The 25848-nt window shown below is 31.8% G+C and overlaps 2 protein-coding genes across 2 annotated transcripts in view; one reads left to right on the forward strand and one right to left on the reverse strand.

Moving 5' to 3' along the window:
* The first annotated feature begins 1451 nt into the window (after window positions 1–1451).
* The window catches only part of LOC134719215 (uncharacterized), a 347702-nt gene continuing 323305 nt past the window's right edge, over window positions 1452–25848 (forward strand). The window contains exon 1 of the mRNA XM_063582218.1: window positions 1452–1551. The gene's annotated coding sequence lies outside the window, so the exon portion shown is untranslated. The remainder of the gene's footprint in view (window positions 1552–25848) is intronic.
* On the reverse strand, window positions 13707–16678 carry LOC134718388 (uncharacterized). The gene is made up of 2 exons (XM_063580887.1): window positions 16512–16678; window positions 13707–14463 (listed from the first exon to the last, which is right to left on the reverse strand). The coding sequence occupies exons 1-2, from the start codon at window positions 16676–16678 to the stop codon at window positions 13707–13709; spliced, it is 924 nt and encodes a 307-aa protein (XP_063436957.1).

Consider the following 25848-nt stretch of genomic DNA (forward strand, 5'->3'; position numbering starts at 1 on the left):
GATAAACCGTACTCTGTGAATGTGCTCCGAAGCTACATGTATTAGACTGAGTATAACAAATTCAAATCTTGTAAAAGATACAAGTTTTAAATTACAGTGTCCGATTTTGTCATGCATGATCTCCAATAAAACTTCTATTTTGAAACCAAGTGCCGTTATTTAATGACATTTCATCAATCAAAAAAGTGACAACATATGTGTTTTCTTTAAAATTTCCTTTATAAATTTTTAATTTTGCAATAATTTTTTTTGCATGCCGAACCGATGTGCACACAACTGCGTGTTGGCGTATAGGGAGCTACGCGCCTGTATATACCGTGTTCGCCACAAACCACATAAAATCAGAATGAGATGCATTTACGTAGTTATGTTTATTTTCTGAGGGTCCCATGCATGTAATAATGCGGTACACAATTCGGAAAAATTTCCAGGTTACAAGTAAGAAATATATAAAGACACAGAGATACAAATAATAAGCTAACCTTTCACTTGAAACAGTATTTAAACATTAAGAAAGAATCTCATCTGGACTGTTATCTTGGCCGTGCCATGATGAAATTGTGAAAGTGAGTAAGGCCGTTAGGGATGCTTCGGAAATTCGATTATCAAAGAAATTGATTATAAAAACCGCAAATACAATGTAAGAATTGTTTGTACTTGAACTGCTAAAAACCTATTTTATTTGTCATCAAACGCAGCTCCGCGTTTGACACCTTCCTTTTCAGTAGGTATATAATATTTATAGAACTTAAATAAATCGTAGGTCAGTTGATTGATAATCACGTTGATTCTGTTAAACTGACTGTTTTATATACTGTCAATGTAAAAAAAGATGGAATGGCGTCTTCTGATACTCAAATAAGTTAGAAAACAACCCACGCCACGCCCCCGCCTAAATCCGCCCCTGACACCCCTCCCCAATTCCAGACCCTCACTGATGTGAAAAAGGAAAAGATCCTCCTGTTGGGGAAATGGTAGCATTCAGTCAATATTCATTGGCAAATTTATGTGAATTGTCTTATTTTTTTATAGACATTCATGAATAAAACAACCGTTCGGAAATTTTGTCAAAATCATTTTAAGACAACATGGACAACTCGGACCAGTTTTTAAGAGAATTAAATAAAAAAAATGTGTGGACATTTTATACTAAAAATCTATATACACCGTGAAAAATTATTTATTATTTATTTGGCGATCAAACGGGAGGCCGCGTCAATTACGTCCTCTACGCCCCCTTTTTTTCCTTAGAATCAACCACTGAGAAGCGTTCTTAAATTGGCCCAATCAGTGTTTCACATTGTTCCGAGGTGTCTTTGAAATTGTTTAGAATCGACCTTAAATGGGGCCAATCAGTGTTTCAAACTGGTCATATCTTTCAATCCAATCCAGTTTCTTTAAAACTGGTCCGAGTTTTCCTGGTCCGACTTGTCCCAATCCCGTCATTCAGAGTCTCGTTTTGGTTTGTTTTTTGTTTTGACAACGTGTTCTACAAACAATTCTTTTTAACCAAGAAATCATCAATCATAATCATTTCAATGACTTTAAACGGTAAGTTTTTAATATATCTGTTAAATTTGACTCACGTGAAGAAATGACAAAGGCTCTACTCATTTTATCTCATTTTAAAAATATTATTTACATTTTGTAGGTATGGCAAACCAATGGGAGATAACTCCAAATTACCCTAAATGTGTGTAAAATTAAATCTTTGGGTGACCTCCAATTACGGCCTTCTATGAACTTGTTAAGTCTCAGAACACTGTGTCTAAACCACACCGGCAGAATTTGATCGGACTCGATGGTATCTAACGTCCGGCACAATGACGGAATATCAATAGACAGAAGAAAGATAGGTTTCTCCTTATTTTCTTATTTTTTTAATGATATCGAAGAATATATATACATATACAACTATTTTCTATTGTGAGATGCAATATTTTCTACAACCGTTCTATATTAACGGAGAAATAAGTCAAAATGCATGTCAAAATGACGAATTGAGTGAACCTTGCCTCGAAATTGTTTAATTTCTCGTTAAATTGTTCACATTGTACGGAAAGAAAGGTACGGGAAGATAGATACTGACACAGAGATTGCAAAACTAGTCATTATGATCATCCGAGTTCTTGTATTTCTGTGTATGGAACGAAATAAATGGGTCATGTCAAATAAAAATACACCGGTTTCGTCATTGTTATTTACTACACAACACCCGGTTTCGTCTATATATATCACCCGGTTTTTTATATTTTTTTAAAACCAACAATTTATGAAAAGCAACGTTAACACGGATCTGAACATTGTCTTTCGAAAGAATTTAAATATATATGTATTATAAAGTAAACTTGGCGTGTTTATATTTATTTACATAGGTAATTATAGTACTACACATTTTCCTAATGAAAGTCGTATCCGTTATTTCACTGATCTTCAAACTAATTTTAAATGGAATATAAATACTCAATAGCAAACACTGATATCTAATTATTTTTTTAACATTAACATTATGATTTTTTTTATATAGGTTTTGAGATACATCGCAGTATGTGACCCCCCCTTTTTTTTTTACAAAGAAAACCTAATTAACGCTTAAAAAACAAAATTTAAAACATCACCTTAAAGTATGCAGAAGTTAAGATTTATATTACTAAGAAGTGTGTAAAGTTTGATGCAATAATGATTAACCATTTTGAGATATGGCGCGACATGTTAAAAAAAAACACACTCCTGTTTTACTTACAAAGTTCTGTAACTCAAAAAGATTTAATTTGATTTTCACTAAAAGGTTTACAAATCGTTTGACCATTTCAAGAAATAACTTTGTTAAGTGTCATAAAAAACTAGATAAGCTGTTCTCAAGTTACGGTACGACATGTTTACGCTGGACAGAAAGATAGACGGATAGCTAGACGGACGGACGGACGGACGGACGGACCGAATGACTGATAGATGAAGGAACGGACGGATGGACAGACGGGTGTATACAATAATACGTCCTGTCAAAATTGGGATGGGGGTGTAAAAACGCAAAGAAATGAAAAAAAAATCGTAATTAAAGGTCAATAAGTTTTATTAGGATATCGGCCAAGTCGATTTATTTGTATATTTGTCTGCCTTATCATTTTCCTATATAACTTTTATATATATTTGAGAAAAATGTATAGAAATCGATAAAAAGAACTTGATATTCGGCATTTATTATAATAAACATAATCCAACTCACATAATCCGATTTCCCGGGTGTCCCTGATTTCTCATTTCTGACAATATTTTAATTCGTTATACACTTTATAAGATAAGTGGCGAATCTAGATGACATATACGTTGCACGCCCTGACCCCACCTTCGGTTGCCAAAACTATATTGATTCCTGTATTTAACGATTTTGTAAAGCAAAAAATAATCAAAATATTGTTCGACTCGCTACGCTCGGCGGTATGTACAAGTTGTTCGAAATACGGCCACTTTGAAATAAACTGAATCCGTCTGTCCGTATATATTGTCAAAATATATTGACCAACGTCAGTGTACGATCATCATAACACAATGGCAACAGTACAGACTCGTTTTTTTTAATAATGTTAACAAAATAATTATTATTGAATTTTATCGATGACCTGAGACTATTATACTAATTTGTACATAGCAGTATAGTTACAATTAGTGATAAATAAATTTTATTTTAATACAATTGAGAATGGAAATGGGGAATGTGTCAAAGAGACAACAACCCGACCAAATAAAAAAACAACAGCAGAAGGTCACCAACAGGTCTTCAATGTAGCGAGAAATTCCCGCACCCGGAGGCGTGGTAGTTGTAATCCTACATTCTATGTTGATTATGCATGCATATACATTTGTCTTATCATCAACGTTTATCCTTAAGAAGATTTATTTTTAACGATGGTAGAAAAGATTACATACATGGAATGATTATATTACTTATAAAGGTGTCCATTCTTTTGTGCGAGAAAATCACATATCAATTGTGTGTTTCGATTTTTATGACCGTAAACTTTAATTTCAAGTTTAAACATGTTCAATATATTTTCCCATAACTCATATAGAAAACGCATATTTAAAGAGCTTTAATCTCAATAAGCTGTTAAAAAAGTTCAGAATGCAAAGTAAAATTAAAATATTTGAGTTCTATAAGAGTAGGAATTTGCTTATTATTTATTTGAATCTGAGACTCATATAAATAATAAGCCGCTGTCCGGTGAACGAACTTGTTTTCGAACGACCCACAAAACTCCTTTTGAACTGTGAAATTAAATAATCAATTATAATGTAATGCGATTATGATTTTTTTTATTTGACCAAACCGGGTTATGCATTTTGAAATCTATGACGAAACCGGGTTGTATACATTGACGAAACCGGCCAGTTCCATTTTGACATGACCCATTTCTTTCGTTCCATACACAGAGTTACAATTATTGAGATGCTCATAATAACTAAATTTGCAATCTCCGTGTCAATATCTATCTTCCCGTACCTTTCTTTCCGTACAATGTGAACAATTTAAAGAGAAATTAAACAATTTCGAGGCAAGGTTCACTCAATTCGTCATTTTGACATGCATTTTGACTTATTTCTCCGTTAATATAGAACGGTTGTAGAAAATATTGCATCTCACAATAGAAAATAGTTGTATATGTATATATATTCTTCGATATCATTAAAAAAATAAGAAAATAAGGAGAAACCTATCTTTCTTCTGTCTATTGATGTTCCGTCATTGTGCCGGACGTTAGATACCATCGAGTCCGATCAAATTCTGCCGGTGTGGTTTAGACACAGTGCAGAAGGTTCTGATTGCTTTTGATTGATATTATATGAATATTCATGATTCTGTATATTATAATTTTCGGGAATACGATGAAATATTTGAGGTACAATGAAGGGTTTGAAAGTCAGGGGTGTGGAAATATTTGTTGTGGGCACTTGTCCCTGGGCAAGTAAAACTGTAAATTTTACTTGTCCGGAAAAAAAGTTACTTGCCCCAGGGGTGTGGAAATATTTGTTGTGGGCACTTGTCCCTGGGCAAAAAAGTTACTTGCCCTGATGGTCCCAATAAATATTGAATATTTCATTGTTAGATAATATATGATTCTAACATGTCTAAGCACTTTTTAATTTTGCATTACAAACAAATGATATTCATTTGTTTATATTGTGTAAAAATTTAGGAAAGTAGGAAATGGGTTAACATCAATGGGACAGAAACCTAACAGCAAACCAACCAATGAGATAACATGCAGAGGACGATTTTGCATCAGTTTTTGTATAAAAATTGTAGCCAGAAAGTTCAAATACTAAATTAAGAGGACAGTGAGTGAAGCAATGGAAACTAAATAATAGATTAACTATTGATTTTTGGTGTTTCTCTCAACTGACACACTTGGTTTTTAGCTCACCTGGCCTTAAAGGCCAGGTGAGCTTTTCTCATCACTTGGCGTCCGTCGTCGTCGTCGTCTGTCGTCGTTAACAATTTTTCAAACATCTTCTCCTCTGAAACTACTGAATGGATTTGAATGAAACTTAAAACGATTGTTCCTTAGTATATCCTGCACAAAATGTGCGCTTCGATTTTTGATCTGTCAAAAAACATGGCCGCCGTTACTTAAAATAGAACATAGGGGTCAAATGCAGTTTTTGGCTTATATCTCAAAAACGAAAGCATTTAGAGCAAATCTGACATGGAGTAAAAATGTTCATTAGGTCAATATCTATCAGCCCTGAAATTTTCAGATGAATCAAACAACCAATTGTTGGGTTGCTGCCACTTAATTGGTAAATTTAAGGAAATTTTGCAGTTTTTGGTCATTATCTTGAATATTATGATAGATAAAGATAAACTGTAAACAGCAAAAATGATCAGCAAAGTAAGATCTACAAATAAGTTAAGATGACCAAAATTGTCAATTGACCCCTTAAGGGGTTATTGTCCTTTAATGACAATTTTTAATTGTGCTTCATATTTGCTAACTTTAAAAAATCTTCTCCTCTAAAACTACTCAACTAAATTCAACAAAACTTCAACTGAATGATCAGTAGGGTGTATAAAATAAAGTTTGTGCTTTATTTTTTATTTCGTCAAAAAACATGGCCGTCATGGCTAAAAATAGATCACAGGGTAAAATGCAGTTTTTGGCTTATATCTCAAAAACTCCAGCATTTAGAGCAAATAAGACAAGATGTTAAAGTATTTATTAGGTCAAGGTCTACCTGTCCTGAAATTTTCAGCCAAATTGGGTAACTGGTTTTTCAGGTATAATCAGTCAGAGCTCAGACATAAACAAGTTGATTTTTGTTTTTGACTTAAAGAAGTCAAAACATGTATTTATTATAAAATGTGTTTTAAATTTTAGACTTATTTAAGTCAGAAAATGACAGACTTGTTTAGGTCTATTTATGTTGATGAAAAAAAATAATTTTACTTGGTGGCCAAAGTACACCACCTATGACAGCAAAAACCTGTCTGAGAGTTCACAAGGACTTGAGCTATCTATATTTAATTATCTAATTGAACATCCTTACTAAACACAGATGTTTTACCTCATTAAGTGAGGTTCCAGGTGGTTGTTTTGTAAGGTTAATTAGCATTGTAACATAAATTGGATTTTTTCCTTTGATGTTTTTATGAAATAATTTGCTTAAAAAGTGTGGTGAGGGAAAACCATGGTATATTATATGCAAATTAATGTTGTACCATACTTTGCTAATTAAATATGCATCTCAACTAGAATTCAAAGGAAAAAAAAACGCGGAGCTTCAGTCATGGTATAACATATTCATGTTCATGTTATTCCATGGCTGAAGCTCCACCTTTTCAGTTTTAAATGTACCCGCCTCTTAAATATTTAGGAAACTGTTAAACGTACTAAAAGGTCAAGATCTTCTTTTTCCAATATAAGTTGAAGGTCTTGAATCTGTCAATCATTTTATTTATATTACAAATTTTATATACCATGTGTCTTACTCATTAACATATTTAAACAAACTCATCCTTCGGATTTGTTTGTTTAAATATGTTAACTCGTAAAAACCATGGTATATATAGTACTTATCTCCGATTTTTTAGACTCTCATTCATATTTTTCTATAGAAGACAAAGCATTGTCTTTCAATGTTGTCATTATTTGATTTAGATGCATGACCTTTTTATAAATATGCGTGGGTCTTGAAGTTAACCAATTTTGATAACTTATGCCAAGTTATGGACTTGTAGGAGTCGACATTTGCAACTTTTTTATTCTGGTCAATTATTTCTTGCTTAACAGTATTTGACTTATTTAAGTCGTATTTTGTCTTGCATTAAAGGGAGACAAATCCTAAAACTTACAAATTTAGACTTCTATGAGTCAAAAGCAGATTCAGACTTATTTATGTCTGAGCTCTGACTGATAATGCCCCTGAATTGATGATTTTAAAGAAATTTTGCAGTTTTTGGTTATTATCTTGAATACTATTATAGATACAGATAAACTGTTTATAGCAAAAATGTTAAGCAAAGTAAGATCTACAAATAAGTCAATTTTCCTTAAGGAGTTATTGCCCTTTAAAGACTTTTTTCACAACTTGTTCATCATGTTGACTTACTTTAAAAAATCTTCTCCTTTGAAACTGCTGTATCAATTTCAGCCAAACTTAGGCTAAATGAGTTTCAGAGTATCTAGTATAAATTTTATATTTCATTTCCTTGTATGTCAAGAAACATAGCTCCTATGGCTAAAATAGAACATAGGAGAAAATGATTTTTTTTTTGCTTTTGAAGAAAATAGGACGATTCAAAGAACATTTAAATAAATTTAAAAGCCAAAATAATCATTGATGAGAGATTTAACAAAAAAAATTAAGGTGAGCGATTCAGGCCCTTGAGAGCCTCTTGTTTTTCTTCTTGATAATTGTCATGATGGGCAATTCAATTGTCCCTTCTATTTACCACTTTGACATCAAAAAATGTTGACCTTTCTTCTAAAGATGAGACAAAAAATATTTTATTTTCCGAATTTCCATCCAAGATAGCCAGGGGCAATTCGATATCCAAGATGTCTGAAATTCTCGCTTCCGTATCTTTATTAAAATACATTGTGCCCTTCTCCATTTGCGTTTAAGGTTTTCTACTCGACTCATAACTCTTTTTGTCTAGTGCTTGACCGGTGTTTAATTAGATATTTATCAATCTGAATCTCGATACAAAATCTAAAGATATGATACTTCCAGTGAATAATGGATAAAACCTTATCGACGGTCCCGGGTAAATGGACAAAGCCAATGCAATGTTACTCGACGGGGTTTTGATACATATTTTTTATCTATTTTCGTAATCGATCTATTTCCGGTACATCAATTAAGACATCTTTATACGTTTTGGATTAATTCTATATTTTTGTTGGATTTGGACATTTTCTTGTATATTTTTTTTACTTGTCCACGGACAACCGAGAGAAAAATAAGTACTTGTCCGGTTGTTTAAATGTACGAGTCGGGCCAGTCGGGCATAGCTTTTCCACACCCCTGAAAGTTACATTCGTTTCAAAAAAATACAAGGGAACGTTATACAGTCATAAAATGTACTTTTTTTATTAAGTTTAATGTATTAATTAAATAATTAGGTCCAATAAATAAATCTAGATAGCTGTGTGCATATCAAAATTAATTTTTATAAAGGTTGCAGTCTTGAAATTGACTGCTCCATAGGCTTAACGTAACGGTACCCAAATTGCACCGAGTACCCAAATTGCATCTATTTAGCAAAAATAGCAGCTGACATCTTACAAGATTTCCTAGAGACTAAACAATTTGTGTTTTAATGATTTGATACTATGCAAATCTTTCAACAAAGGTAAAAATATTTAGATAAGCACAAAACGTTCACAGTATTTATAAATAAATGAAGTGTTTACTGAAAAAGCAAAATGTACTGAAACGTCGCCATGCGACGTCATCAAAACCTCATCTTTTTAAAATGATCAAATACAATATATTACAAGTATCCATTTTAAAAATAATGAAGAGTAAGCATGGACTAATATCCAATTGTTCAAAACATTTGAAGAAATTAAACAAAAGCTCTGTTATCAGTCAGGGGACTTTCTAAAACAAGTGATTTTTTAAATCACTGATTCAAGTAACATTATTTCCATCAAGGTTGGAAGTTAGAGTTGTCTTTCTTTAATAATCACCTATTTAAGTAGCACAAACTAATCACTAGAAGAAGTGATTTCATTTTATTGTAACTTTAAATATAGAATACTAATGATCCAGGGACTAATTATGTTTCTAAACTTATCAGAACCAACATCTGTGTAGTCTAGGATGACCAGGTCATTTCAGGTGATGACCTTGTACTGAATCTAGGATAATGACATACAAATCACTTGTTTAAGTATCAAACCTCAATTTCCTTCCCAAAAATCACTTCTTTAAGTATCATTCTTATAATAACCCCCACTAATTTCAACACCCCCGAACAGTGAAATTTTTATCGCGAACAGTAGAATTTATTACATAATCTTAAAGATGAAACATTGAACTTCACAGGAAAAATACTCCCACTGCTGTGAAAAATCTTTTAAGAAAGTATCAGTTCATTATGTAAAGCCATTATTATAGCATTTTAGAAAAAATAGAATTTTCAGCTAAATCATAGCATCAAATGCATAAATCTTGCTACTTAAAAGAAGCAAAAAGTTCATATTTTTTAATTTCACTAACTTAAAGATATTATTTAAACCTATATATATGTGTGTAAAATTTTAAAAACTACAAAATCCCAATTTGTGACAAAACCTCGAATTTGCTACTCAAATAAGTGATTTAAAAATCATTAAAAATCACTTATTTCAGTAAGTCCCCTGACTGATTATTAGACTTTTGACGATGCAAATGTAAGTATGGATGCAATTTGGGTACTCCTCATTTCAGAATCATTGATGGTTTGGAGGTCAGTTTAGACCAATTTTTCTCTGATTCCATATGGATTAAAAATCAAATTGGTGTACCTATATAATAAAGAAGGATACGGCTACAAAATAAACTCAGAATGGACATTTTTGTCTTTATCATAAAAAAACGTAGGTGAAAAAACTGTCAAAATATGTGCAATTTGGGTATCGTCACGTTACATGCAAAACAGCTGATCTTTGAAAATAAAAAATAAAAAATGCTACATACATGACATAGAAAAAAAATTTCATGTTCATATCATGTATGTACTAATGTGAAATTGTGATTTAATCCAAAAAAAGGGGGTCTTGCCACGAAGAATAAAAAGTTACGCAATCCTGAAGTCAAAACATTTTTTTTCTACTTTCTGTTTGCTATTTTTACTAGGCCGCACCACTTCCAGTAAACATGATATCCTTCCACTTTCCTGAATTGATATCCCCAAAAGATGCAAGATTTTTTTTAAAGTCTATATATATATGTTTCAATTCAGCATAAACCTATAACATGTATAATCAAACAGAAAAAATTGAGTTCAGAAAAAAATTCAGAAAAAAATGCACTATTTTGTTTCCCTCCATGTTTTGACATGCATCGGAAACTGGAGTTGTAATGCATTTGTACAAGACTGGTACCTATAACAATAATGACATGTCTTGAAAAAATAAATCATTTACTTAGTTTCATTAAGTAGCCATATTTGAACATAAAAAATGCCATTATAAGAACTGTTTGGCTGTATTAATAAAAATAACCCCACTATTAAAGCAGTACCCCTTTCTGAAAACAGGCACAATTTGGAAATCAGTCATCTGTCTTCTAAATGATCTGTAAATCTCATTCAATAGTTTATCCCTCCCCCTTTTTTCATCGAAATCTACCCAAGTGGGCCTCTTGTTTAGGTCAAAATTGAAAAACTACCCAAAACTTTTTCATATTGAAGAATTTGCTACAATACAACTATCTGAACACAAGAAAGACCATACCTTTCTCTTTTTTGACTATACTGGTCTTTATACATGCCTACTATATCATGGTTTTTAGACTGTACTTGACCCACCAATGCATATATAAAATTTGAAATAAAATTCAAGAAAAAACAAAATCCTCATCATGTCTTCTGAAGTTAAACATTGTGTTAAAAGTTCAATGCCAGCTATTTTCAAAGAAATAAAGGACTGGAATGACGATATGAGGAGTTGGCCAAATTTAATGTACGGTGACATTTATAATTACTTGATAAGATCAAAGGCAGTTGATGGGGAAACAATGAAAAACTTTAAGAGCTTACAGAGTTATTATTATTTTCAAAGTGGAAATGTAGATAAAATATTGCATTTCAATGCAACAGATAACAAAATATTTATGAAGGCAAGTGTACGATCATCCCAGTCTGTGAGTAGACTTAATGATGCCTATGTTATGTGCACAGGGGAAGGTGCAGTGGAACAAGCCTGGTGTACGTGCATGGCTGGTTTAGGACTTTCCTGCAGTCATGTCGGAGCATTATTGTGGAAGATCGAGTATGCTGTGAGAAATAGCATGACTGGAGTAAGTTGCACAGACGAAACTGCCAAGTGGAATAGAGGAACTACCAGGAACATTGAACCAAAGCCCCTTGTCAGTATTCAGCTGAAAAAACCCAAACTTGGTGAAAATACGATGGGTAATGAAAATGTCCCTGGACTACGAGATACACCATTTTATGTCTCTAAAGAGGAATTTAAAGAAGCCGTCAATGCCTCACCAATGCTACCTTTATTTGAAATCAAAGGAACAATCATGAACAAAAGCTTTAAAAGTAATCCGTCAGTTCGTACTCAAGAAAGTATTGAACAAGTTCATGGTGAACATAATGATTTGTCGTCGTGTGCTAAATGTGTGCAGTTTCTTTCTAAATATGTGTTACTGACGGATTCTCAAGTAGAAAGATTACAGACTGAAACAACGCTTCAGTCCAAAAGCTTATTATGGAAAGACTGTAGAAAGTTAAGAATAACTGCCAGCAGTGCTCACAAAGTGCCGGTTAAGGAAACAACAGACAGCACGAACTTTATACGTGAACATTTACACCCGAAATTTGTTGGAAATAAATGCACTAAACATGGCCAGCAGGGAGAAATAGATGCAAAAGTGTATCTGAACTCTAACGGACATCAAGTCCAAGAGAAAGGCATTTGTGTGTCACAACAGGAAAACTGGTTGTCCGCAAGTCCAGATGGAATTTTTGATGGACAAACTCTTCTAGAAATAAAGTGTCCAGTGCCTTCTTCTAGTTGGTCAACATTAGATCAACTATATGATGTCGGAAAAGATGAAAATGGAGATCTTGTTGTAAAGGAAAAAGGGAGCAGAGGAATTTACCTACAAGTTCAGCTCACTATGTATTGTACGGGATTAAAACAGTGCAAGTTGCTTGTATGGCTGGGCGTAGATGAACATAAATATATTGACATTCTGTATAACGAGACTTACGTTAATAACCAAATCACCAGATTAAAAACTTTTTATGTAAAAAAACTTCTTCCGTGTTTAGTTAATGAGATCCAGGATGACCGTCTGATGATGAGCAAAGCTTTTGTAAAGTTTATGCATATTTGATAATATATATTAATACATGTACCATGTGTACATTTGCTTAATTTTAGCAGTCAGATTTTGAAGGATATGTATAATGTATAATTGAACACCGATGTATGTGCTTATTTTGTATTGAAAATTATTTTATTTGTTTTTAACAAAAAAAAATCCATTCAAATAATTGTTTCGTTTGTTGGTTTATCTAAACATATATACATGTACCTGTATATATATATATTATTTGTGAGATGTGGTATGATTGCCAGTGTGTGTATTCTTCAAACGACTTGATTGTTGTGATTTTTCAACATAACTCTTGATGCATGTACTTTTATTTTCATTGTATGGTCAGTCTTTCTGCCTCTTTTAGGATAATTACACAATTACATTGTACATGTATGTGTCTACATGTAGTTTGGTTCAGATAATGACAGCAGGGAGCCTTTAGTTGTACTTGTTTGTTTACATTGTCCAATCAGAAATATGTCAATTAATTGCTCTACTGTGTTAAGTAATATTTTCAATGTTTACACAGTAAATACCATGGTGTGTCTAACAAGGATAATCCCCATAGTTGTGTGGTCTGGCTAATCACAAAGAAACCTGTGTTATTTTTAAGGACATTTCAACTGCTTGTCGGTTGTAGGTTACTAACAATTTCATCCCATTACATCAGTTAAAGAGTAAAATATCTTAAAAGGTTAATCATGAAACCATCTATTGATCTGAAGAGGTGTCCAAGTTTAATGTTTTCATTTAAATACCTCCAATGATGTTTTACTCTTTGATTGATGTATTGCAATGAAAGTTTTATTATAAATTATGAATAAGAGGAGATGAGTTGGACAATGTTATACATCAATGCGACAGACACCAAATTACAAAATAAATTTCACCCGAAACTAACACAAACATGACAAAGGTAAATTCAAAAAGGTAGAGTTCATGAAATAACCAACAGAAGTCTAGAGGGAAATATGTCATCCTGAATATGCATAAACTATTTGCCACTGGACGCTAAACAAAAAACATAATACAATCATAATGCAATGAACATTTTTATCAATTACATTATCCAAATGCCTTAAATATACATCATGTACATGTACATGTACAATGTATATTCCAACTGGTAAAAAATAACAAACTAATTTCACTCATTACTTTCATTAGAACTTATCTCTGATCAGATCTGACCGTAAATTAACCAAAGCAGAGCATACAAGCAAAATGTCATGAAACAGTTTTAAGGTTGATACAGGCACAGTCCCACTTAGAATTTTGAAGACCTTCAATCGTCGAATTACCCTTTCAACATGTATCCGTACTCTGGCAATCCTTCTTGTGGTTGTCACATCTTCCGCACTTAACTGGGGTTTGTTTTTTGTGAACGCTGGAATGTTCAGCTTAACACGCAATGGAAACAATAAGTCATCTATTGTAAAGCCTCGATCTGCCATTATTTCATCGCCTGGAAGCAAGTAATTCATGAATCCACTTTTTTCTACAATAAATTTATCACTAGCACGACCACCAAAAGCTTTGGATATGAACATAATTTGTCCATGTGGGGATATCCCTACTAAATATTTAGCTGTATTATGGGACTTGTAATTGCTGTACGTTTCACCCCTACTCCTTAAATTTGTTGGTCTCTGAATAAATGTTTCAGCACAGTCAATGATACAGGTAGTTCTGGGATAATTTTCCCTAAATGATTCGGGACAACAGTCTCTTATTACTTCTCTAGGGAGCCAAACAATCAAGGACTTTAACTTATCTGCCAACACAGGAATCCATGAATTAAATATTTTGCAAGCTAAACCACTTGATATACCAAATCTTCTGCATAGACCGTCAAAAATTAAATTTAACTTAAGTCTCATGAGCACAAGGAGTAATTGATCTGCCACCTCTAATTGAAAACTGAATGTATTAAAAGGAATAAAACATTTCACCAGCGTGAAAAAGACTTCTTTTGTGACCCCTGTATACAATAAAGCGTCATTGTCCGTTTTTATACGACCGCAAATTTTGAAAAAATTTTCGTCGTATATTGCTATCATGTTGGCGTCGTCGTCTGCGTCGTCGTTGTCGTTGTCGTCGTCGTCGTCGTCGTCGTCGTCGTCGTCGTCGTCCGAATACTTTTAGTTTTCGCACTCTAACTTTAGTAAAAGTGAATATAAATCTATAAAATTTTATCACAAGGTTTATGACCACAAAAGGAAGGTTGGTATTGATTTTGGGAGTTTTGGTCCCAACATTTTAGGAATTAGGGGCCAAAAAGGGCCCAAATAAGCATTTTCTTGGTTTTCGCACTATAACTTTAGTTTAAGTCAATAGAAATCTTTGAAATTGTGACACAAGGTTTATAACCACAAAAGAAAGGTTGGGATTGATTTTGGGAGTTTTGGTTCCAACAGTTTAGGAATTAGGGGCCAAAAAGGGACCCAGATAAGCATTTTTCTTGGTTTTCGCACAATAACTTTAGTGTTAGTAAATAGAAATCTATGAAATTTAAACACAAGGTTTATGACCATAAAAGGAAGGTTGGTTATGATTTTGGGAGTTTTGGTCCCAACAGTTTAGGAATAAGGGGCCCAAAGGGTCCAAAATTAAGCTTTGTTTGATTTCATCAAAATTGAATAATTGGGATTCTTTGACATGCCGAATCTAACTGTGTATGTAGATTTTTAACTTTTGTCCCTTTTTCAAATTGGTCTACATTAAGGTCCAAAGGGTCCAAAATTAAACTTCGTTTGATTTTGACAAAAAATTAATCGTTTGGGTTCTTTGATATGCTGAATCTAAAAATGTACTTAGATTCTTGATTATCGGCCCAGTTTTCAAGTTGGTCTAAATCGGGGTCCAAAATTAAACTTTGTTTGATTTCATCAAAAATTGAATAAATGGGGTTCTTTGATATGCCAAATCTAACTGTGTATGTAGATTCCTCATTTTTGGTCTTGTTTTCAAATTGGTCTACATTAAAGTCCAAAGGGTCCAAAATTAAACTTAGTTTGATTTTAACAAAAATTGAAATCTTGGGGTTCTTTGATATGCTGAATCCAAACATGTACTTAGATTTTTGATTATGGTCCCAGTTTTCAAGTTGGTCCAAATCAGGATCTAAAATTATTATATTAAGTTTGTGCAATAGCAAGTCTTTTCAATTGCACAGTATTGCGCAATGGCAAGAAATATCTTATTGCAAAATATTGTGAAATAGCAATTTTTTTTTTAATTAGAGTTATCTTTCTTTGTCCAGAATAGTAAGCAAGAAATATCTAATTGTAAGAATTTTTTTTATTTGAAGTTATCTTTCTTTGTCCAAAATCAACTTAAATCTTTGTTATATATACAATATACAATGTATATTCACTTTTTACTACCAACTGATAAATTAAAATAATCTTTACCATTCAGTGATAACAAGCAGTTTTTTTACATCTTAATATTTTATGATGTATTTAAATGAGTAGTTATTGTTGCAAACTCCATTAGAAATTTAAATTGAGATTAGTTTTGGAATAAGGGAAAGGGGGATGTGATTAAAAAAATTGGGTTCAATTTTCTCATTTGAAATTTCATAAATAAAAAGAAAATTTCTTCAAACATTTTTTTGAGAGGATTAATATTCAACAGCATAGTAAATTGCTCTAAGAGAAAACCAAAATTTTAAGTTCATTAGAACACATTCATTCTGTGTCAGAAACCTATGCTGTGTCAACTATTTAATCACAATCCAAATTTAGAGCTGAATCCAGCTTGAATGTTGTGTCCATACTTGCCCCAACCGTTCAGGGTTCAACCTCTGCGGTCGTATAAAGCTACGGCCTGCGGAGCATCTGGTTAAATTTTGATCAGCAGACATAGTTGCTCCGTCAGATTTACTTTGAACTCCCTTTTCTTCCATTAAAACTATATTTGTTTGAGAGGATTTAGCCTGAAAATCGGTCCATTTTTTCCCGTACGTGTGATCGACTTTCTGCGGTAAGAAGTCCGATTCAAGATATTGTGTACTAACAGTAGATGAAGCTTCTATAACATTAAAACTACAAATAGCCTCGGGTAATTTCTCGCACGGCGTACTTGCACCTGGCTCACTTTCTAAGGTAGTGTCCAATTCTGTTATTTCCATATCGGAATCGGAATCACCAGTTTCTAGTTTTCTTTTTTTCACTGACAATTGATGTTTTAATATTTTTCTTCTACCCGGAGTTGTCTTATTTTCATATCCCATCTTTAACTTAGGAGAAGGATTTCTATCCGTAGGTTTTCCATCAATAAAATGTTCAGAGCATACATATATATTTTTTGGAAGATCTTTCCAATTTAAAGCTTTAATCCACTCGAGTCGTATCAATTCTTTGGATGGTCTGTAAGGAATTAAACACGGACAATGGTCGTGCATTTCACCATGTAATTCACACATTGATTTCTTCCATAAAGTTATTTTTTTTCGATTATTGGAACAACCATGAACTGAACATGAGTTCCCACCACCCGTTTTGTATTTATTTTCACTCTCCATAACAAAACGATTAAGAAAATAGGGGGAAACAAAATGTAAACAAAAGATCGATATTGTTGTGATTAAAGCACGTGCTTATCTATCATTAGTGCTATGGCTGCAGCATCACGTGATAGATCAATGGCAGCGCACATGATAATTAGGTCAGATCTTGTAAAATGTGTCTATAGACTTAAGAAAAATGAACATTTTGTGAAAATCTTTTCACCAAAAGTTCATTTTATACATATTCTACCTAAATGTCAACAATTGAGCCATGAAAATAATAACCATAAAGAAAAATATTACTTTTGTATGTAGCTGTCTCTCCAACTTTGCTCTAATTTTCAATAAAACTGTGCAACTAAAATTTTCATCATAAGAAAAAGATTTCATTGAGAAAAAAATCTTTCTATGTTCTTTTTAATTGAAAATCATGTATGTAATACCATCAAAATCTCAATTTGCCTCAAACTGTTGTGCTTTATATCTATTAATACTTTTGAATGGTGTCTAGTATAAAAAAGCATAATTATTACATAATTTCAGTTTTTTCAGTGTAACTTCATACCCCATGATTTTTTTCTCTTAAAAAGTTCTTAAATCATGATGTTTTATCATTCTCGGCACACAAAAGTCCACATGAGCTACTTCCTTGCAGTGAAAAAAATACCCTATAGATGCAGGTTGCAGTCTTGTAATTGACTGCTCCATAAGGCTTGTACATGCAAAACAGCTGATCTTTGAAAATAAAAAAATAAAAAATGCTACATACATTTGTAGTAAAAAAATTTCATGTTCATATCATGTATGTACTAATGTGAAATTGTGATTTAATCCAAAAAAAAAGGGGTCTTGCCACGAAGAATAAAAAGTTACCACGAAGAATAAAAAGTTACGCAATCCTGAAGTCAAAACATTTTTTTTCTACTTTCTGTTTGCTATTTTTACTAGGCCGCACCACTTCCAGTAAACATGATATCCTTCCACTTTCCTGAATTGATATCCCCAAAAGATGCAAGATTTTTTTAAAGTCTATATATATATATGTTTCAATTCAGCATAAACCTATAATCAAACAGAAAAAATTGAGTTCAGAAAAAAATTCAGAAAAAAATGCACTATTTTGTTTCCCTCCATGTTTTGACATTCACCGGAAACTGGAGTTGTAATACAAGACTGGTACCTATAATAACCCTCCTTTTTGTGTATACAGAGTTATTTCCCTTGCATGTACAACTTTTGATTTAGTTTTGATTGGAAATAAGTGGTGATAGTTTTTTTTTGCATGTATACAGCCAGTTTATTGTGATTTAGAGATAGTTCAACCACTTGCCATTGCACACGCAGAGTTCGCGAAATCTTTTTTCCCCTGGTGGTCCTTGAAGAAAATCTGCTGGTTCTCACTATTAATCTATTGAAAAATACTAAAAATGTGTCAGTCCTATGCCAAATTTTGGTGGCGAAATCCTGAGGACTGACACTTTTCGCAAACTCTGCACACAAGATAGTAAAGGATACTGAATAATGTGGTTTAACAACAATCAATATATGTATTTTCAACATGTTCAACTAAAAACATAGATAGGAATCCATGCAGAAGCGGCAGTTCACTTCGAATGCTATTCACATTTCGCATTTTGAACATCAGTCCTGAATGAGATTGGTTTACAGATTTCATGGTATAAATATTGTAACTGATATACAGATATGAATTTACTTTACTTTTATACATACAAGATGTTATTTACCAGTTACAGTGAGCTGACATAATTATTCTGTTTCTCGAATAAAAATAATGTTATATTATTTTCATTGTTTTTCAGTGCAACAGGTATTTTAGTCCTGTTGAATAATTGTTAGAAGGTTGTTGTTTATTTTTATTTATCAGTCAGGGGACTTACTTAAAACAAGTGATTTTCTAAATCACTGATTCAAGTAACATTATTTCCATCAAGGTTGGAAGTTAGAGTTGTCTTTCTTTAATAATCACCTATTTAAGTAGCACAAACTAATCACTAGAAGAAGTGATTTCATTTTATTGTAACTTTAAATGTAGAATACTAATGATCCAGGGACTAATTATGTTTCTAAACTTATCAGAACCAACATCTGTGTAGTCTAGGATGACCAGGTCATTTCAGGTGATGACCTTGTACTGAATCTAGGATAATGACATACAAATCACTTGTTTAAGTATCAAACCTCAATTTCCTTCCCAAAAATCACTTCTTTAAGTATCATTCTTATAATAACCCCCACTAATTTCAATACCCCCGAACAGTGAAATTTTTATCGCGAACAGTAGAATTTTATTACATAATCTTAAAGTTTAAGTTTTCACTTTCATTTGACTTTATAGAGTGAAAAGTGGAAAAAAAATCTCTTTCTCATTACAACCAGAACCCACATACAAGGCTGAAATAATTTATACTATTCCTCTAAAATTGCCTACTCCTTTTTATGTGTGCAATGATTTTTATAATCAGGTTTAATTTAGCTTAGTACATGTAGTAATGGTCTTCAAGTGGCATTAGCATATGACTTCGTAAAAAATATGTACACTAGGTTCCACAATTAGATCTACAAAAGTAGGCCCAACCGTGCACCGCCATATTGAAATTTTGGTGTAAACACGAAGTTCACAAAAGTTCAAAACAATGTACGTGGCTATGTTTTCATGAGACCCGGGTAGCGTTTGTTATATATGAATTAATTAGGAACTGAAATTGTCAACATTGTTTTTATTGCACACTTATTGTTTTTATCAGGATTATTTATGATCTTTTAACCTTTGACACGTTGTTTTCTTAGCGGTCAAGTAAAGTGTCGGCTTTTTGACTATATCTGGTTTATTTTCAACACTTATAATGTTATAAGTTAAATATTGACTATCTAATGATAATTTTTCGTAAACAATATCTATTTTTCGCATATAAATTAATTGATTTAATAATTATTCTTTATTTCAAATCCACCAATATTAACAGTTCTATTGTTTACATGTACCAAATGCTAATTTACTACGTGACACGATAAGCTGTCAATCAAAACAAAAAATCTATAATCCGACTATCGGGGCATTGAAATCTCAACAGATCGATCAGTTTCCAGTCCCGTTAGTATAATAGTCCAATGACATGTAATTGATTTAACACTTCGTGCTGCAATTTGTTAGAGAAACCTAAAAACTAATGTAACCCTCCTTTTCCTACTGATAAATTCTGAGTTTTCATCTATTAAATCTTATTTTTGTTCTGTAGTCTCTTCCTGTCCATTTCGACTAACAAATTTTAAAGTTAGAACTGATGCAGACTTAAGGAAACCAATGCAGCCTTCACAATTAACTTGAGAGTCCACAAGCCCGAAGCTCAATTTAATTTTTTTTTAGTTGGATTCTGTTGGCTTATAGAGAAGAATTTTAAAAGTCTGAAAGCAATTTTAATTACCAGCCAATGCCGTAGCGGCAGCGGTTCTCCAAAACGGCTTGTCAGATTTACTTAGGGTTTCGTAAAATGTTAGACTAACTTGTTTAGGGGAGCCATCAATCTTTCGTTTGTGCATTGGGGTTTATTAAGGGGCATTTTGGGGGGCATAAAGAAGGGAAGGGTTTACTTTAGAACCCTATGGGATTTTTTTTTTTTTAATTTTTAAATGACTATAACTTGAAAACTGTAAGTGATAGACACACATAGTCTTCAGAAATGATCACAGGACAATAAAATAAATCAAATGAAATAAAGGGTGAGTCCCTGGGGGTCACCCCCACCCCCTTCAATTTGAGAATGTGCTATTATCTTGTAAACGGTTGAGATCCCCACCCCTAAAACATATATTTTCTTGTATTGGACAGTAAAACACATCAAATGAAATTAAAGGGAAGTCTCTGGGGGTCATCCCCACCCCCTTCAATTTAAGAATGTGCTATTAACTTGTAAACGGTCAAGATCCCCACCCCTAAACCATATATATTCTTGTATGGGACAATAAAAAAAATCAAATGAAATAAAAGGGAAGTCCCTGGGGGTCATCCCCACCCCCTTCAATTTGAGAATGTGTTATTAACTTGTAAACGGTCAAGATCCCCACCCCTAAACCTGTTAACCATATATATTCTTGTATGGGACAATAAACAGGGATGATTCCAGGTATTTTCAAATGGGTTCCTTGAACATCAAATTGGGAATTTTTATCCCAATTGGGAATTTTTTATGCATAAAATCTAAGACAAAATCATATCATTTTCCTGTAAAAATGGAAAATGTATATTAAGTTTAACCTCTACACTGATTTAAGAAGTTGTAACATTTTGAATAATTATGGATGGGCTAATGATTATGATATATATGATTCTGATTTCATAGATATGATCACCAGATTACTGGAAAGTTATTGGATTGAGACCAGGGAAGTTGTATTACATGAATACCATTGCACATGATGCACTATTCCAAATAATTATGACGTCTTGAAAGGCTATTATATTCATTCTTTTTACGCTTTACTTCGAAGTAACCTAGGCATAAACATATATACCAGCTAACACGAATCTATGGCAAGCCGTTTTACTATTTAATCAAATATAAAAAAGAAGATGTGGTATGATTGCCAATGAGACAACTATCCACAAAAGACCAAAAACATTAACAACTATAGGTCACCGTACGGCCTTCAACAATGAGCAAAGCCCATACCGCATAGTCAGCTATAAAAGGTCAAGATATCTCATGTAATATATAAGATATCTTCTATAGTTTCATTTACATAAGATGTCTTATATATTATATGAGATATCTTATATATCATGTATATTATATAAAATATCTCATAAGTTTATTAGAGATCTCATAAAGTATATGAGATATCTTATAAATATCTTTTATAATTTACAAGATATCTTTTATAATTTACAAGATATCTTTTATAGTTTATAAGACACCTTATATAGTTGATAAGACATCTCATATAGTTTCTAAGATATCTTACATAGTTTATGGGATATCTTATAAAGAAAATTATATATGTTATCTTATAAAGAAAATTATATAAGATATCATGTAAAGAAAATAATATAAGATATCTTATAAAGAAAATTATATATTAAGGCCACACCAAATTAATTAGTAGTTCTTTGGAAAACCCGCATCTTAATTGCCAAAATTGAAATAAAAAAATAAAAATAAATTTCCCGCACCTCACCTGCCAAAACCAAAAAATAAAATTAAAAATAAAATTCCCGCACGTCGAAAATAAATCCGCATTTTCAACGAACTCGATTCCGGTATTAAAAAAAAAATCTTTATCAATTAAGCGTTTGAAAATATGCAGTGTTTGTCATTTGTCAAGCATATTTTTGATTCTGATCATGGACCATGGAAAAAAATAGAAAAACTGGAGAACAACTAATTATTTGTGATCAAACCAGGCACAGATTGTCATTTGTAGTGGTTGTCTATATGTGATTCGTTTGGTTGCATATTCCAAGATCAAATTGGATGCTACAGGGCAAATAAATGTTTAAAATTGTTGTACATGGAGTAGAAATTAAGCCTTTTGTTGGCCCTGTAAATACCCCTACTGATATTTCATTGATACATTTCTTTTGATATGAAAAGATAGACACCAAAACAGTTGTTAACGGCCTTGTGGAGACCTCTGCAATTGTTATTTTTCCTGGTGGATGTTGTGCAGTTCTCAAACTTTAAAATACCCCATATTGTTCCATTTTTATATGTACCTTTTTATAATAATACAAGGTACTGACAAAATGATAAAATTTGATATTTTATACCATTTTTAAAGATGGGTGAAATTGAAAGTTAACTTGTTTAACACAGGATGTTTTGTAAATGAAAAAAAATGCATTTCTATTTAAGGATTATAGACTCCATGATGCATCTGGTTGAAATCTTAGTTATAACATAGGCTTATAAATGTAGGTTATGTAGGTATTTCCATGTTGGTATGTTTTGGTGTAATTTATTTTCTGATATTTAATTGTAAAGTAGCACTAGCTAGAACCCCCAGTTTCCACTGTGCTTGGATTGACTGGTTAGTGATCCATATGCATAAACACAAAACACACACCATGCAGTTATGTTACAAGAAGCTAGCTAGCATACTACAGAGGGTGTCTAAGGACCAGAAGGTACATATACTACAGATGAAAGCAGTGCATATTAAAAGCAGATAGCCATGTAAAGTTCATGCATACAAAAATATGTTCAAAAGTGTATATTTGTGCAGTGTTAATTATACAAACAACAAAACAAAATGAAAAAGAATGCAGAAAGTTGAAATACATATAAAAAGGGAGATAATTTAATTATATCAAATTATGTCCCCTTTCAATTAAGTGAGTTGAAAATTCAGTTGCTTCTTTTAGGTAAAAGATATAAAAATTGAGAGAAAAAATATATCGCTCGCTCCATATTTCTTAAAAATTTGAGGCGAAGAATTTAAAAATATAAATTTAAATTTCACTCGCTCGCTCCATTTTTTTTGGGTAAAATCTCAAAGAACTATTAATTAATTTGGTGTGGCCTAAAGATATCTTATAAACTATATATTTTATAATATATCTTATATAATTGATAAGATATCTCCAAAAGTTATTAAGATATCTTTAATAGCTATCTTATATAGTTGATAAGATATATTTAAGATATCTTATCAAGTTTATAAGATAGTTTATAAGATATCTTATATTTAAAAAGAAGATGTGGTATGATTGCCAATGAGACAACTATCCACAAAAGACCAAAATGACCCAAACATTAACAACTATAGGTCACCGTACGGCCTTCAATAATTAGCAAAGCCCATACCGCATAGTCGGCTATAAAAGACCCCGATAAGACAATGTTAAACAATTCAAACGAGAAAACTAACTATAAAATTTATAAGATAGCTTTTCAGGGGTTTATCTGGGTATTTTTGGAAAAAGGACCCTGGCCACTTTTGGGATTTTTTTTACGCGATTTATATAGAAGTTGGGAAAACTACAAATAAACCAGAAGTCAGTTTTAGTATGTATACTGACAGGGGTTTATCTGGGTATTTTGGGAAAAAGGACCCTGGCCACTTTTGGGAATTTTTTTACGCAATTTATATATAGAAATTGGGAAAACTACAAATAAACCAGAAGTCAGTTTTAGTATGTAAGTTTTGAGATATCTTTAAGATATCTTATATAGTTTATGGGATATCTTATAAATAAAATTATATAAGATATCTTTTAAACTATATATTTTATAAGATATCTCATATACGTTTAAAGATATCTTATAAACAATACATGTAGTTTATAAAATATATTATATAGTCTAGAAGATATCTCATATAGTTTATAAGATATCTTATATAATCTATAAGATATGTTATATAAATTATTAGATACAGGATCTCTTATATTTTATGAAATTATTTTAAAATTTGTAAATTTAATAAACTTTATAAGATATCTTATATAATCTGTTAGACATGTTAGATATTTCATATAATATCTTATAAACTATACAAGATATCTTATAAAGTGTATAAGATATCTTAAAATTAAATTAAATAGCAAAATGGCTTGCCATATAAACCAATGAAAAAAAATCATCCATTTGGTATTTTTCATCAGGTCATCTTTATAAGTTTACCTTGATTAAAATGGATTTCATATTGAACTGGTCCATTGTCGTATTCAGAAAGACAATTACAAAAGTTTATATACTTAATAGATAAGATATTTAAAGCAATTGACCAGTGAACTTTAAAATTATTTGGAAAAATTGTAGATTTCATTAATAAGTAAAAGAATATTTGAACTTAACTTAAAACGATTTATGCATGCGCCGGAAAGTAATTCTCAAAAAGTTGATGGTATTCTAAAGAAGAAGAAAGAATAATTTTCATAACTTTTGAAACAGTTCCATATTACAGCAAATTCCAACGAGTATGAAGCTTCGTGTAGATTCTTTGGTTAGCTTCCTTGCTAGCTCAACCATGAAATCATTATTAGGTAAGGTAAACAAGCCTATGGGTGGAGTCAATAGTTTAATAGAGAACCAATCAGAACTAGTGACAGAATAGAAACATTGTAAAACTAGTTTTACAAGACAGTTTAAAAATAAGTTTTCAATCTAAATTTAAAATTTATTGATAATTATAATCTTTTTCACAAGCATGCTGTAGGTGTGTTTGATTTGCCAATTTTATTTCAATCAATCACTCAGTCCATTTATACATGTTATAAATCCAGTTATGCCTATGTACTTTACTATAGTACATTCACTGCGTAAATATACGGTTTATGACACCTTCTGCCTTAGAATTTCAAATTTTTCAAACTGCAATAATATAAAAACAGCAAAGTTAATGAATCATAGTTTGTACATATACAAAGAAGAAACTTCGAGCAAGCATTATTATTTATTGTTTCATTGCATTTCAAAGTTAGACAGGATTTTTTTTTTGGCAAATAAACCAAGTTTTTTGTAGAAAATCCACAGATATTTTTGTTTTAAAATTTTAAGAATAGATTTCTCACTTGATTTTGTATATGATGTGCTAGTGTTTATTGTTTACAAACCTAAACAATCTTTTTTTTTTTTTAAATCATGCTAAGTCACAAAAGTCGAGCGGTGTACTTGAATTGGTCATGTTTAAACCAATATCTAAATTTATAAACTTGATTTTAGGATCATCCTTGAACAAAACATAAACCGTAACTCCGTTTTTTACTTTATTTTAATACAAAGAATTTTTTTTATTCAATCAAAAACTATAAGAAATGAAATTTAATTTGCAAA

Source organism: Mytilus trossulus, chromosome 5 (genome assembly GCF_036588685.1).
Source record: "Mytilus trossulus isolate FHL-02 chromosome 5, PNRI_Mtr1.1.1.hap1, whole genome shotgun sequence".
NCBI lineage: Eukaryota > Metazoa > Mollusca > Bivalvia > Mytilida > Mytilidae > Mytilus > Mytilus trossulus.

Coding starts and splice junctions, on each gene's coding strand:
- LOC134718388 (XM_063580887.1), bottom strand. CDS start 16,678: ATGGAAATAACAGAATTGGACACTACCTTAGAAAGTGAGCCAGGTGCA. Junction 14,464..16,511: donor CCGCAGAAAGTCGATCACAC/GTACGGGAAAAA, acceptor TAATACATTCAG/TTTTCAATTAGAGGTGGCAG.